The sequence below is a fragment of the Lepidochelys kempii genome, chromosome 2 (assembly GCF_965140285.1).
Source record: "Lepidochelys kempii isolate rLepKem1 chromosome 2, rLepKem1.hap1, whole genome shotgun sequence".
Taxonomy (NCBI): Eukaryota; Metazoa; Chordata; order Testudines; family Cheloniidae; genus Lepidochelys; species Lepidochelys kempii.
The window spans coordinates 270,516,134-270,529,505 of record NC_136381.1 but is presented as its reverse complement, the minus strand read 5'-3'; the positions used below and the strand labels follow the sequence as shown (position 1 = coordinate 270,529,505).

General features: G+C 53.4%; 2 protein-coding genes across 7 annotated transcripts in view; both read left to right on the top strand.

Moving 5' to 3' along the window:
• LOC144930143 (uncharacterized) overlaps positions 1-13,372 on the top strand; it is a 129,452-nt gene that overhangs the window by 92,637 nt on the left and 23,443 nt on the right. The gene's annotated exons all lie outside the window — the stretch shown is intronic.
• LOC144930269 (uncharacterized) lies at positions 3,189-5,102 on the top strand. Its single transcript, XM_078851917.1, has one exon. It carries the CDS (start codon positions 3,189-3,191, stop codon positions 4,488-4,490), a length of 1,302 nt encoding a protein of 433 aa, XP_078708043.1. The 3' UTR covers positions 4,491-5,102.

Here is a 13,372-nt window from a genome sequence, read left to right as displayed (position 1 = left end):
GGGGAACAGAAGTGGCTGGAAGGCTAGTAAGACTATTTACTAATGTTTTAACTATAACGAAGCTCGGGTCGGCCCTGAGAGGGGTTTAGAAGCATCCAACTGCTACAGCTGTATCAGAGACTTTGTGGCAGGTGGAAAGTGCCCAGTCACGCTGGCAGCTGAAATCACCGTTCACGCTGAGGATATTTCACTCACACCTGCTTATTTGCTCGTGCTCATTAGCTGTGCTGGGTGATAAGACCCGTCCCTGCCGGGACTGATTTACCTGGTTCTGTTCAGAACTGCGCTGGAGGAGCTGGTGTGTCTTACGAGCAAATTCTACCTTCCCTCTATTACCTTGTTATTCCAGTATAGCCTATAATCAAGAACCAGTGTGTGTGTTTGTAACAATCTGCATTTAATAACCCGTGTAATTAGACAAGCTTTATTCGATGACGGGTGTATCCACACTCAGTATGTTCTAGTCCATTCCCTGTGTGTTCCTGTATTCCAAGTTTTTATTAAATCATGTAGCGGTAGTTTTATAGTTTAATAAAAACGGATTTGATCTGGATCAGGCATTTGTGTCTGTCTTTTCCAGACCTCATTCTAACACCAAACCACCAGGAAGGATGACCCCAGACCTCAATCAACCCTTCCCCCGTTCTGGAGTTTTTTGATTATTACCGTGTTGATTACCATGATTTCTTAACATCAGAAATGATTTCTTCTGAGGTGACAGAACCGTCAGGGCTGATAAAGGAATGAATCCCACATTGTGCCAAGCCTCTGTCCCAGCTAGCTACAGCTGCCTCTCCCCTCAGGTCACTACCTAAAGATCAGTGTCACATGTTTGAGCCTCAGAGAGACACAGTGGGTGAGGGAATATCGTTTCCTGTACCACCTTCTGGAGAAGGCATCGTGCACTGGCCTGCAGATTCCTCAGGCACAGCTCAGTCCCTTGGTGCATCTGGCTCAGGCCTGTCCCCACACACTCCTGTTTGCAGGCCCCTCCTAAGCAGCCCCCTGCCCTGGCAATCACTGCACCCCTGCCTGCAACAGGCTGTTTCCAGCTAGCAATCCTTCCCTCCCCGCTCCTAAGCCGCCCAGCCTGGCTCCACAGCCGGTTCCCAGACAGCTGCCTCTGGCCTGCAGCTCCTGATCTCACACAGCCTCTGGCCCCCCCGAGCCAGGGCCCTGCTGCCCTCCGGCAGACCTGGCCTCCCTTTGCCGTGGGTTACGGAGCCCCGGGCGGGCTGGAGGTTGTGCTGCTGGTTACCGGCGCCCAGTAAGGAGCCGGCAGGTTTCTAACAGGGGCCTTTCGGGGAAGCCGCTCTGCCCCCATTTGTTTGTGAGCATTTCAGGCCATAAATACAAAATGGAACAGGGGATCGCTTTATCCTCCCCTGAGCTTAGGGAACTGCCTTTCTGTTCCTCTCCATCTGCCCCCATCTCCTGGCCCCACCTGCCCCCCACCGCCATATTTACATCCCTATCCCATATTCCCCTGCACTCTGCTGTCTCCCTCTTGCCCCCATCTCCCACCAAACTCCCCATTTCCTGCCCAGTTTCCAGACATGGAGCACAGGGCCCTGAGGGCAGCCTGGCTTCAGTCCCACTGGGAACACGGGCAGAGAGAGGCCATCTTTATTCGGGCCAGCCTCCCGGGCACCTGCTGTAAAGAACCATCTTGACTGAGTCAGCCTGTGGCTCGCGCCCCGTGGGAATCATGGGAGACAGACATTCTGAGCAAGGCGAGACCTGTGCAAGGTTGATGCCAACGACCACGAGAGCCTTAAAAATCAAATAAACTGTTCAACAGCCGCATAGCAACACTGAGCAGCCATGTTGGAAGGAGAATCCTGAAACCAAGTGAAATTGCAGGGGAGAGGGGTGTGACAAAGTGGGAATTTTGGTAATATTTTTTATGATTCCTTTGTGTGCCTCAGTTTACCTCTGAGCTTTGCATTGCTGTGCATGGAGTGTAAAGTGTTAAATAGCTGCGCTTGAGGCAGAGCAGGGGACATGAGGTGTGTGTGTCACCCCAATGGCGAGCAGCCAAGAGGAAGGAGGTTTTCCCCACCTCTCTGCAAGGAAGCAGAGCCAAGGCCCCTGTCATAAATATAAAGGGAAGGGTAAACACCTTTAAAATCCCTTCTGGCCAGAGGATAAACCCTTTCATCTGTAGAGGCTTAAGAAGCTAGGATAACCTCGCTGGCACCTGACCACAATGACCAATGAGGAGACAAGATACTTTCAAAAGCTACTTTCAAAAGCGGGAGGGAGAAAACAAAGCTCTCTTTGTCTGTGTGATGCTTTTGCCAGGGACAGAACAGGAATGGAGTCTTAGAACTTAGTAAGTAATCTAGCTAGATATGCGTTAGGTTATGATTTCTTTAAATGGCTGAGAAAATAAGCTGTGCTGAATGGAATGGATATTGCTGTCTGTGTGTCTTTTTGTAACTCAAGGTTTTGCCTAGAGGGATTCTCTATGTTTTGAAACTAATTACCCTGTAAGGTATTCACCATCCTGATTTTACAGAGGTGATTCTTTTTTACTGTTTCTTCTATTAAAATTCTTCTTTTCAAGAACTGAATGCTTTTTTCATTGTTCTTAAGATCCAAGGGTTTGGGTCTGTGGTCACCTTTGCAAATTGGTGAGGATTTTTACCAAACCTGCCCCAGGAAGTGGGGTGCAAGGGTTGGGAGGATTTTAGGGGGAAAGACATTTCCAAACAACGCTTTCCTAATAAAATAAACCCGGATAAACATTTGGTGGCAGTGGAAGTCCAAGGGCAAAGGGTAAAATAGTTTTTACCTGGGGGAAGTTTTAACCTAAGCTGGTAAAAGTAAGCTTAGGAGGTTTTCATGTAGGTCCCCACATCTGTACCCTAGAGCTCAGAGTGGGGAAGGAACCTTGACAGCCCCAGATGGAGAACAAAGGGGAGATGGGTTCATAGCTGACCTTTGGGGAGATACATGCATACGTGGGACTAGGGACACAGGGGCAGAGACAGGGAAAGAGCCAAGATGGCTTCGACGGCAGCATGACTCAGGAGAGCTCTGGCCAGTCTGAATCCATCTTAACCCCTGTCTCTCTGCTACCTAAGAATTCCAGAATGGGTGGGGACAGTGACCAATAAATTCTTACCGTGTTTGAAAAGGCTGGGGAAGAGCCAGAGGATGTGAAATCGAACAGGGCTTTGCTGATGAGAGGCTTAGAGGCTGCTTCCCCAGGCTTGCTCAGGACAGAACCCAGCATTAATCACTGGAAAGTGAAACACGCCCAGGGAAACATCACAGCGCTCCAGAGACCCACAGTGACTGTGGAGGGGCCGCAGACAACCCCTGAGCCCAAGGGAAAGGTGCCAACGGCCCCGACAAGCAACCCCAGCCAGAAATCCCTTTCGGCCTCTGACCGCAGGGGGGCTGTGGCCGCCAGCACCGAGCCGGTGAAACGCCCGCGAGCCCACGCTGCCGAGCGGCCGTTCACGTGCACCGAGTGCGGAAAGAGCTTCCAGCACCGGGGAAACCTCATCACTCACCTGCGGGTGCACACGGGCGAGAAGCCCTTCACCTGCACCGAGTGCGGCAAGAGCTTCAGCCAGAAGGGCGACCTGATGCGGCACCAGCGCATCCACACGGGCGAGAAGCCCTTCGAATGCAACGTGTGTGGGAAGAGCTTCTGCTCCAAGCAGACCTTCATCCTGCACCAGCGCATCCACACCGGGGAGAAGCCCTTCTCCTGCACCGAGTGCGGCAAGTGCTTCAACCGCAAGGCCAACTTCATCACCCACCAGAAGATCCACCGCGGGGAGCGCCCCTTCGTCTGCGCCGAGTGCGGCAAGGGCTTCTGCGCCAAGAAGACCTTCATCCTGCACCAGAAGATCCACATCGGGGACCGGCCCTTTGGCTGCTCCGAGTGCGGCAAGAGCTTCAGCCGCAACGGGGATCTGACCCGGCACCAGCGCATCCACACTGGGGAGCGGCCCTTCGCCTGCGCCGACTGCGGCAAGTGCTTCAGCCACAACGGGGAGCTGATCAAGCACCAGCGCATCCACACCGGGGAGAAGCCCTTCACCTGCACCGAGTGCGGCAAGAGCTTCAACCGCAAGGACACCCTTATCACCCACCAGCGCATCCACACCGGGGAGCGCCCCTTCGTCTGCGCCGAGTGCGGCAAGACCTTCAACCTGAAGACCACGCTGATGAAGCACAAGCGGATCCACACGGGGGAGCGGCCCTTCACCTGCGTGGAGTGTGGCAAGAGCTTCAAGTACAAGGGCAACCTGCGGACCCACCACCTCACCCACACGGTGGAGCGGGTCTACCCCTGCACCGAGTGCGGGAAGATCTTCAGCCACAAGAAGGAGCTGACGGTGCACCAGGCCGTCCACACGGAGGAGAGACTCTTGTCCTGCTACGGAGACGGGGAGTCGTTCAACCCCTTCCTCCAGATGCACCCGCTTCTGCTGTCTGTGCCCCAAGCCAAATGCCTCTGGAAGCCTTAACGCAGTGTACATAAGGAGGGAGTTAGAGACATGCTACGTCCCCTGAGCAGGAGCAGAGGAGGAGCAATGCTGTAATTTAGGATTTGGACATGCCGTGGTGCTGATGAAATAACAGGCTCCCTGGCACAAGGAGCTCCCAGGCTGAAGGCCTGCGCTGACGAACCAACCGTGCATCCCTAAGGAAAACACAACTGCACATTCCCTGCACAACGCAGCTCGAATTCCAATGAAAACAAGGGCCCGAGTCTTGCCCTGAAGGATGCCAACACTGTAGTACTAATCCCATTTGCTGGGTTGGACGTAACCCCCAGAGGTGCTAGAGAACGTCTGGCAGGAGGGACGGGAGATTTCTGGGAAGGGATCTGGCTTATGGAGCAGCGCTTGGAGGGCGTTGGGAATGACATGGCCCGGGTTGACCGATGTGGGGTCTTCATCTTACTACTGAAAGGAGCGGAGGGTGCTAGCAGGACTCTCCTGCCCGTTCCTGTGTGGAGCAAACACGGGAGCGTCGTGCTCATTGGGATAGTTCTGGCGAAGACCAGTGGTTTCTCAGGGCGGGGGGTGCTGTGCTGTGTGGTGTTGTTAGGTCAGGCCCAGTGGGTACTGGGGGGCGGGCGAAACTTTGCTACTGCGCTGTAGTTATGGCTTATGCCAGCAGCTCCTCAGTGGAGCTACTGGACAGACCTGACGGACAGCGCCTGTTCCAGCCGGGCCGGTGACAGTCTGGGAAATGAAAGAAAACCTCAGTCGAGTGTGGACTTGAGGACTCCAGGTGCAATGCCCTGGAGCAATAATTACTGTAGTGCTCTTTCCTCTCTGTTCTCTTACTGACTATTTACCCACCAGGAGTGTGCGCCGGGCTTCACAACTGCGTACGGCCTGATCCCTGACCTGAGAAGTGACCATCTCACTGAGACCACCTAGAGGTCTGACAGAGATTCACAGAGTCCTAGGGCTGGGAGGGACCTCAGGAGGTCGTCTAGTCCCGTCCCCTGCACTCCCAGCAGGACTAAGTATTATCTAGACCATCCCTGGCAGGTGTTTGTCCAACCTGCTCTTAAAACCCTCCAGTGACAGAGACTGGTTAGAGCTGGAAAAGACCGATTGGTCATTTTGCCCATTCCTAGCCAATGCAGGGTCGGGCTCTACTCTGTATTTTCTAGGAATATGTCCAGCCTGTTAACCCTCTCCAGCGATGGGTCGCCCCTCGCTCCCTTGTGAGGTCCGTGCACAGTCTAATAGACACTGACTACTTCTCATCTTGTGTGAAAGGGACTTGGGTTTAGTTGCTAGTTTGTAGTTAGGCAAAGGGTCATTTTAACGTTAAAATTTGTCGTTCTCCGTGTGGATAGCCTAGAATCCTAGTTGTTAGATTTGGAAAAGAACTAATAAGTCTTCTAATAAACTCTAGTACTTCTCCCTGGCACTGCACGCCTGTTCCCTCCAGTGCTTGGTCCGTCTAACTGTACGTGTCCCAAACTCTGGGGTGTCACCTCTCTGGGGGGGTGGTTCCACAGCCTGAAACGTCTCCCCCTTAGGAAGTTTTTTTCTGACATTCAGCTTTAATCCTTGATTTCGTCCAGTCATCCCCACCTTGAATTACTGTAAAATTCTCTCTCCCGTGCCCGCCCCCCCGTGTTTCCCACGGATTGTTATCGGGTCCCGTCAGGTCACTGCTCAGTGAAGCTGGACCTACTTGTCTCTTTTGCTCATTCCTCACCAGTCAATCCCTTGTGCCCCCAGATCACATTGTGGCTGTTCTCTGAACGGGCCATCGGTATTTTTCCAGCTCTCCTGAGGAGCCCTGAACAGCATGCCGTCTCCAGTGGGGTTATCCCAAGGCAGAGAGATGGGGGCTGTCACCCCTTTGCTCCGTTACACAAAGCCTCTGTGTATTGGCCTTTTCAGGTGCCAGGATGGACTGGAAGCTCCTGTCTAATCTGCTGCTGTCCACTGTCTTCCCCCAGGTCCCGATCAGTGTTTCCTGCTTCCTGGATTCTTTCCTTCCCACTGACTCTCTGCAGGGCAGATGCTGCTTCCCTAATAACATGCTCTTACTGCCTCTGCTAGGTGATTCGTGAAGAAATGGCATAAATCAGGAGCTCCCAGTAACACAGCCGTGGCACCCGCTGAGCACCTGCTCCCAGCTCCGTCCCGTGGCCTGTTGTTATTACTCTTGGCTAACACGTCTGCAGCCAGCGTTCAGTCCGTGGGATGGTCTCTGCTGACGCTGGGTCAGCCGGGACAGTACGTTTTGATGAGATGCTCTGTCAAGTGCTTTACTCACAACCAAGTGCGTCTTATCTCGCGCTTTCCCTCCACCCGCTAACTGTCCGAACAAGCAATCCGGGCACTGCCTTCTGCTGCTCCCTGCCCCAGGCACCTTCTGGGGGCGGGAACGAAGACACCCTGGCTCTCCCTGCTCCGGCCTGTGCTGTGCTGTGCTTTTCCCACCGTGGCCGAGAGGGGCTCGGGGCTGGAGTGCTTGAGAAAACGGAGCGTCCGTGGGGTTGGTCTGCCAGGTTCCGGATGAAGAACTGACCGAGAACCACAGCGAGTAGGAGGGGATGGGATGTGGAGACAGAGTCCCCTGTTGGGTCCACTCTTCCCCCACCCCCAAACCCAAATCCCTCTGTTGTTAAAGGAGCCCGGGGGGCAGGCGCTATGCGAACATTTCACGATCCAGCCATTTCACATCAACTTGTGATTTACAGACACCGCGTGAAGGGCGTTGGTTTGGGCCAAGTGAGTGACTGGGGGAAAATGGCAGCCAAAGGGACTGGCCGGAGTCAGGGTGGAATGATTGGTGCGTTGGTCCAGGAGACCAAAATCCCCCATGGGGGAAAGGAGAACAAGGGGGATTTCTATAGGGCTGAAGTGGTGTCTAGGCCTGGTCTGGCTCTGTATCGGGTTGTGCTCACCACCCACGGTGCCTCCTACCGGTTGCTATGGGAATTCGCTCTGTCCAGCAGGGCACCCTCCTCTTGTAGTGTCTCACTCCCGTCACTGCTTCTCCACCGTCTCCGCTGTCTGGGACTCCCGAACTGTGGCGTCCTCTTCAGGGCACGGCCCTCCGGCTGTGCCCCAACTCCGTTGTCTCCCCGCTTCCAGGGAGCCCGCAGTCCTTTGCCCAGCTTCTCGCCGCAATGGACTAGAGCGCCTAGTCCAGCCCCTTGCTCAGGGGCAAACTGCAGTCCTTTGGCCGGCCACTTCCCTCAGCGGCCAGTGGGGCAAAAGGGGGCGCCCAGGCCTGCCCACTACTCTGGGCCCCAACCCACGGACCCTCTCGCTGGCAGCTGCTCATGGCCTCTCCTTCCCCTCTGCCGCTACCTGCTTTCCCTGGGCCACTTCTCCATAGCCCCAGCACCTACTCGGCCCCTGTGTCAAGGACGCGGTCTGGGAGCCAGCCGGGCTGGAGCTCCACTTGCTCCCCCGACCCTGCCCAGCACGGCTCTGTCGCACGCACTTCTCTCTATGGGCAGCCAGGCCCTCTCCCTCAAGCTCCAGGAGAGACTGAGCTCCTCGCTGCCCTGCAGCCCTTCTTATAGGACCCAGCCTGGCCCTGATTGGCTGCTTCTAAGCCTTCCTCTGGTTGGCTGGGTTCTGCACAGCCACTCCAAGGGCTGCTATTAACCCTTTGCCAGCCAGTGAGGGGCTGCTGCCCCGTCACAGGCTCCTCTGCACAGGGTGAATTTCAGCCCTCACTAAATCATATTTTCAGGACCCTTCTTTTCTAGCGGGTGCTGAGAGCCGGGGTCCAATAGTTAAACTCTCTGAAATAATTTGCTAGGAAGCAGCTTGTTCCCATCTCCCTTGTGAAAGGAATTTCCTCTGGTCCCAGCTCAGGGTACCCCACAAATGCCTTCAAAGTTATTCACCCAGCTAAACTGAGGACGAGTTAGCAAGGGGTGAAACTCCTCTTTGCAGATGCTGCCACCGCTAAAGGAGTTTTGGCTGCTAGAATCTCATCTGTGACTCAGAGTCTGAAGAGAGGTTGGATGACGATAAACCAGGCAGGAGCTGTGGGTCTGGACCTGCCAGATTTATAAAGGGAGTGGCTGGTTCTTTACTAATATGGTTATTTTGTTGCCTATTGACTCATTTATTTGTAACTTCCTTTTGGGCTGTTTGGACAGAATTCTTCACTGACGTCTTCTGCATGACCTTGCTAGCGATAGATAGCAAATTAATCGGTGTGTGTGGTGTATATTCTGCAAATGTATTTGTATGTAAAATTACTCTTATGCCATTGGTTATTGGGCTCCAATCCTGGGCTTTCTGGTGTCAAATGGGAAAATTCCCCTTGGGGTCAGGACAGGGCCCACTGATGGTATTTATAATTCTTATGCAAAAATCTTCCCCTCTGACGATTCTTATTGTGACAATAGGGTCACTGTGCTGAGAGGTTGTGTAGCCTAGAACAGTGGTTCTCAAACTTATTTGATTGGGCAGATCATTTATGAAGATATGGAACAAAACCGGCCCCAGGACTGACCCTTGGGGCACTCCACTTGATACCGGCTGCCAACTAGACATGGAGCCATTGATCACTACCCGTTGAGCCCGACAATCTAGCCAGCTTTCTATCCACCTTATAGTCCATTCCTCCAGCCCATACTTCTTTAACTTGCTGGCAAGAATACTGTGGGAGACCGCGTCAAAAGCTTTGCTAAAGTCAAGGAATAACACGTCCACTGCTTTCCCTTCATCCACAGAACCAGTTATCTCGTCATAGAAGGCAATTAGATTAGTCAGGCATGACTTGCCCTTGGTGAATCCATGCTGACTGTTCCTGATCACTTTCCTCTCCTTTAAGTGCTTCAGAATTGATTCCTTGAGGACCTGCTCCATGATTTTTCCGGAGACTGAGGTGAGGCTGACTGGCCTGTAGTTCCCAGGATCATCCTTCTTCCCTTTTTTAAAGATGGGCACTACATTAGCCTTTTTCCAGTCATCTGGGACGTCCCCCGTTCGCCACGAGTTTTCAAAGATAATGGCCAATGGCTCTGCAATCACAGCCGCCAATTCCTTCAGCACTCTCGGATGCAACGCATCCCCCCCCATGGACTTGTGCACGTCCAGCTTTTCTAAATAGTCCCTAACCACCTCTTTCTCCACAGAGGGCTGGCCATCTCTTCCCCATGCTGTGATGCCCAGCGCAGCAGTCTGGGAGCTGACCTTGTTCGTGAAGACAGAGGTTATCGTCAGTCTCTCACAATGCCGTCTTTCCTCTCTAGCTCACTAGGAAACTTTTTTCCCTCCCTTCCTCTCCGGTGTGGGGCGGCTACAGTGACCCTGCTGCCGCGCCCTGCAGGCTGGCTTGCTGGGCTCCTGCTCCAGCTGGGCAGGATGTGGCGCCCACCAGCTCTGCTCTCGGCCCCCAGGAGCGTAGAAGGCTCACACGCAAGTCCCTCCACCGGTGCCCGGTGAGCTCCCAAGAGCAGTCTAAGGTTTTGAGCCTAATCAAGGCTCCCCCATGAGAGCTGCGCTCCCCGGGGACAAGGCAGATGGCAAGGCCTGTGAGCGCTGGGGATAAAGCGTCTCAGCGGCGGGGACCCGGCTGTGGCACACGCTCAGAGAGGAGCCCCGGAGAATCCCGAGTCTGACCAGCTTCAGCTAACGCTGTAAAATCTTCTCCTTCAGAAAGCCCCTTGCACTGTAAGACCAGCACTCACAGCACTGGCCCCGCATGCTGCCCCCAGCCCCCAGCCAGAAAAGGAAATTAATAAAATCTAACATCCCCGCCCAGAGGTTTTACCCCAAAAAGGGAGAAATGTCGGAGACGCCATGAAACCCACCAGGGACTTTGCTATTGATCGTGTGTGGAAGGTGCTCAGATACAGCGGGGATGGGCAGCAGCATAGAACCATGACATCAATACACAGAGTAATGCTCGCAACCTCCGGCCCTGTTTTATGCTCCTGTGGCTTTAAAAATTAAAAATATTTTAAAAGGCGGCTTGTGAATGTTCCAATTTCAGGCACATGATGGCGCTGCCCCTCCCAGCTGCCTTCTCGCAGCACAGCACTCATAAGGGAGGGGACTACAGAGGTCCTGGTTTGGGCCCCGCTCAGACAGGAGGTCTGTGAGCGTCAGTCCCTGTAAAAAGAAAAGGAGGACTTGTGGCACCTTAGAGACTAACCAATTTATTAGAGCATAAGCTTTCGTGAGCTACAGCTCACTTCCTCAGATGCATATATATATATATGCTCACGAAAGCTTATGCTCTAATAAATTGGTTAGTCTCTAAGGTGCCACAAGTCCTCCTTTTCTTTTTGCGAATACAGACTAACACGGCTGTTACTCTGAGTCCCTGTAAAGACAGCATGTGACGGAGCAGGAGACAGCATCAGCCCAGAAGCAAGACCGGTGGAGGGAGAAGGAAAAGCAGGGAAGAGGGAGATCTCTCTCTAAGATACACGCCGAATCCACTGGAGTTGCACTGACAAGGCTTCCCCTGGCTGGCAACGCCCCTTGCAAGGGGTGTTTCTCACTGCAGAGGGGTCCCCAGGCGAAACCTAGTGCAGGCTCAACCTGCGTTAATTTGGGGTGGATTTCCCACGGTGAGCCCAGTGGCCAATGTGGATCCTGAAGGCTCCGCACATGCGCTAGGCCAGCCTCTTGCCTCGGTAAGAGCATTAGATCATCTAGTCTGACCTTCTGCATGGCACAGGCCAGTTACCCCTGTGCTGAGCCCAATAACTTGCTTTGGCTGAAGCGTTTTCCAGAAAGGCTCCAGTCTGGATGTGAAGACATCAGGAGATGGAGAATTCACTCCCTAGGAGTTTGTTCCAATGGCTAATCACCCTCACTGTTAAATTTCTCATTTGAATTTGTCTGGCTTCAGCTTCCAGCCATTGGTTCTTGCTGGGACTTTCTCCATTAGATTAAAGAGCTCTTTACTACCGGTATTTGCTCTCTAGGAAGGAATTTACACACTATAATCAAGTCACCTCTCAATCTCCTTTCTGATAAACTAAACAGATTGCATTCTTTACATCTCTCCCTGAAAGCCATTTTCTCCAGCCCTCGGGTCCTTTTGGTGGCTTTTTGCTGCACCCTCTCCAACGAATGTCAGTGTTAAATATCAATCAATTAATCAATACCAGGATTGAAAACATGAACCTGTCCTACGACAGCTCATGGACTAGCTCCTCGAGCCCAGAGGCTGCTGCAGACTCATTAACCGCCACTGGCCTGTGGACTGCGCGCTGACCATCGGGGGAGAAGGGGGGAGAGACTTCTCTTTCGGTTGACAGACTCTGAGGAAGGCAGAAAGTAGGGGAGACATTTCAGGGATGCGGGGCCTGTGCAGTGACTGGGAATGCACTGAACAGTGGCTGCTGAGCAGCCTTCGAGCAGGCTAGGCTAGGGACGGGCCAAGAACATCTTGTTCATAAATCTGCAGCCTGTCATCCCAGTCAAAGGGAGGTGGAAACAGTGTCAGAGGCTCCATGCAGACCTCCCTGGGGCTCCAGGGGAACTGGTGCTGTGTTGGGGATGGGTTTCCTCCCCTCTTCCCCCATCCCTAGAATTCACCCTGGTAGGACACCTCACAGAAAGGGGTTTCCAGGCTGGTCCCATGCTGGTTTGTTGGCAGTGTCTGTACTGGTCAGCAGATCTCTGGGTGGTGCTGCAGCACTGTTGTGTCTGGGGCTGCCCTCCAGTGGTTCCAGTCACACCGAGAGGCTAGGAGTCCCCTGGGGGTGATGGGTCATCGTGTGCCATCACCAAGGATTGCCAGCGTCCTACGAGGTTCTGTCCCATCCCCCCTGCTGCTCCGTGTGCAGGCGAGACCTCCTGGCAAGATCATTTCCAAGCATGGGGCAGAGCATCACTCCCCTGCTGATCCATAATTGTCTCTTTCTTGTCCCGTGGACCCTGCGTGTTTGGTCTGTTTGTTGGAAGAGGCTGGATGCTGCTGCTGGAGCCACCTCTTGCTCAGCCCTAGGAGGTCAGAAGTCTCACTCCGCGGCTGGGTAGAGTCCATTGCTGGAAGGCTGCTCGCTTCCCTCCTGTCCCTGGTTATTAAGGGGATTCACCGGGGGCAGCGAGCCTGGTGACGAACAGCGATGTCTCTTCCAGCCTTGCCCACACAAAACAGGAGGGGGAGGTGGTGCCGTGCCTTTTTTTGCCTTTGAGCCCAGTGGTTCGAGCACTCCCTGGGATGTGGGAGATGCGTGTTTAATTCCCCACTCTGACTGAGCGGGAGAAGTCCTACAGAGCCCCCCGGTGAGAGACCGTGCACACACTGACCAGCCAAGAGTTGTGGGTAGACTGTGGGCGGGCACCTGTTCGATTCTGTCATCTGTCTGTGGGATTCCAATTATACTTCAATAGACGGGATAGGATTATGCGTGGAAGGGAGTGTTCAATTACTGTGGCGAGGTTAATGACCTACATGACTATTTCCTTGACTTTACGTCTTCATTCCAGTCTTTTGCTGAAAAACTGTGTTAATTTCTTTTTGCAACAAATTGGTCTTTGACTCCTTTAAAGCATAAGAATTTGTAATGCCCTAAAGGTCATAGAGCTGGATATTCGTTCAGGGCCTGATTCAAAGCCCAGCTGAGTCCACTGAAATCTTCTCGCTGACTTCAACAGGCTTTGCCTCCGGCTCCTATTCACCTGACCACTCAGTGGAGAAATAGCACCTGGAGTATCCAGTGCAGTTCTGTAGGCCAACGTCTTTCTGCAGGAAGAAGCAGCAGCCATGAGCTAAGAAGCAGGGAGTCACGTCCCATCTAAACTGCACCAAAACAATATGATATCGGGTTGTTAAGACACATTTCTGCCCTAATCGCACCAACAGCGACCACACAGACAAATCTTAAGATGTGCAAAGGGAACTTCGCAAGGTAACCCTCTGTCTGGCAACACCG

What these genes read in the sequence shown, in the direction of transcription:
- LOC144930269 (XM_078851917.1), top strand. Translation starts at nt 3,189, where the DNA reads ATGAGAGGCTTAGAGGCTGCTTCCCCAGGCTTGCTCAGGACAGAACCC.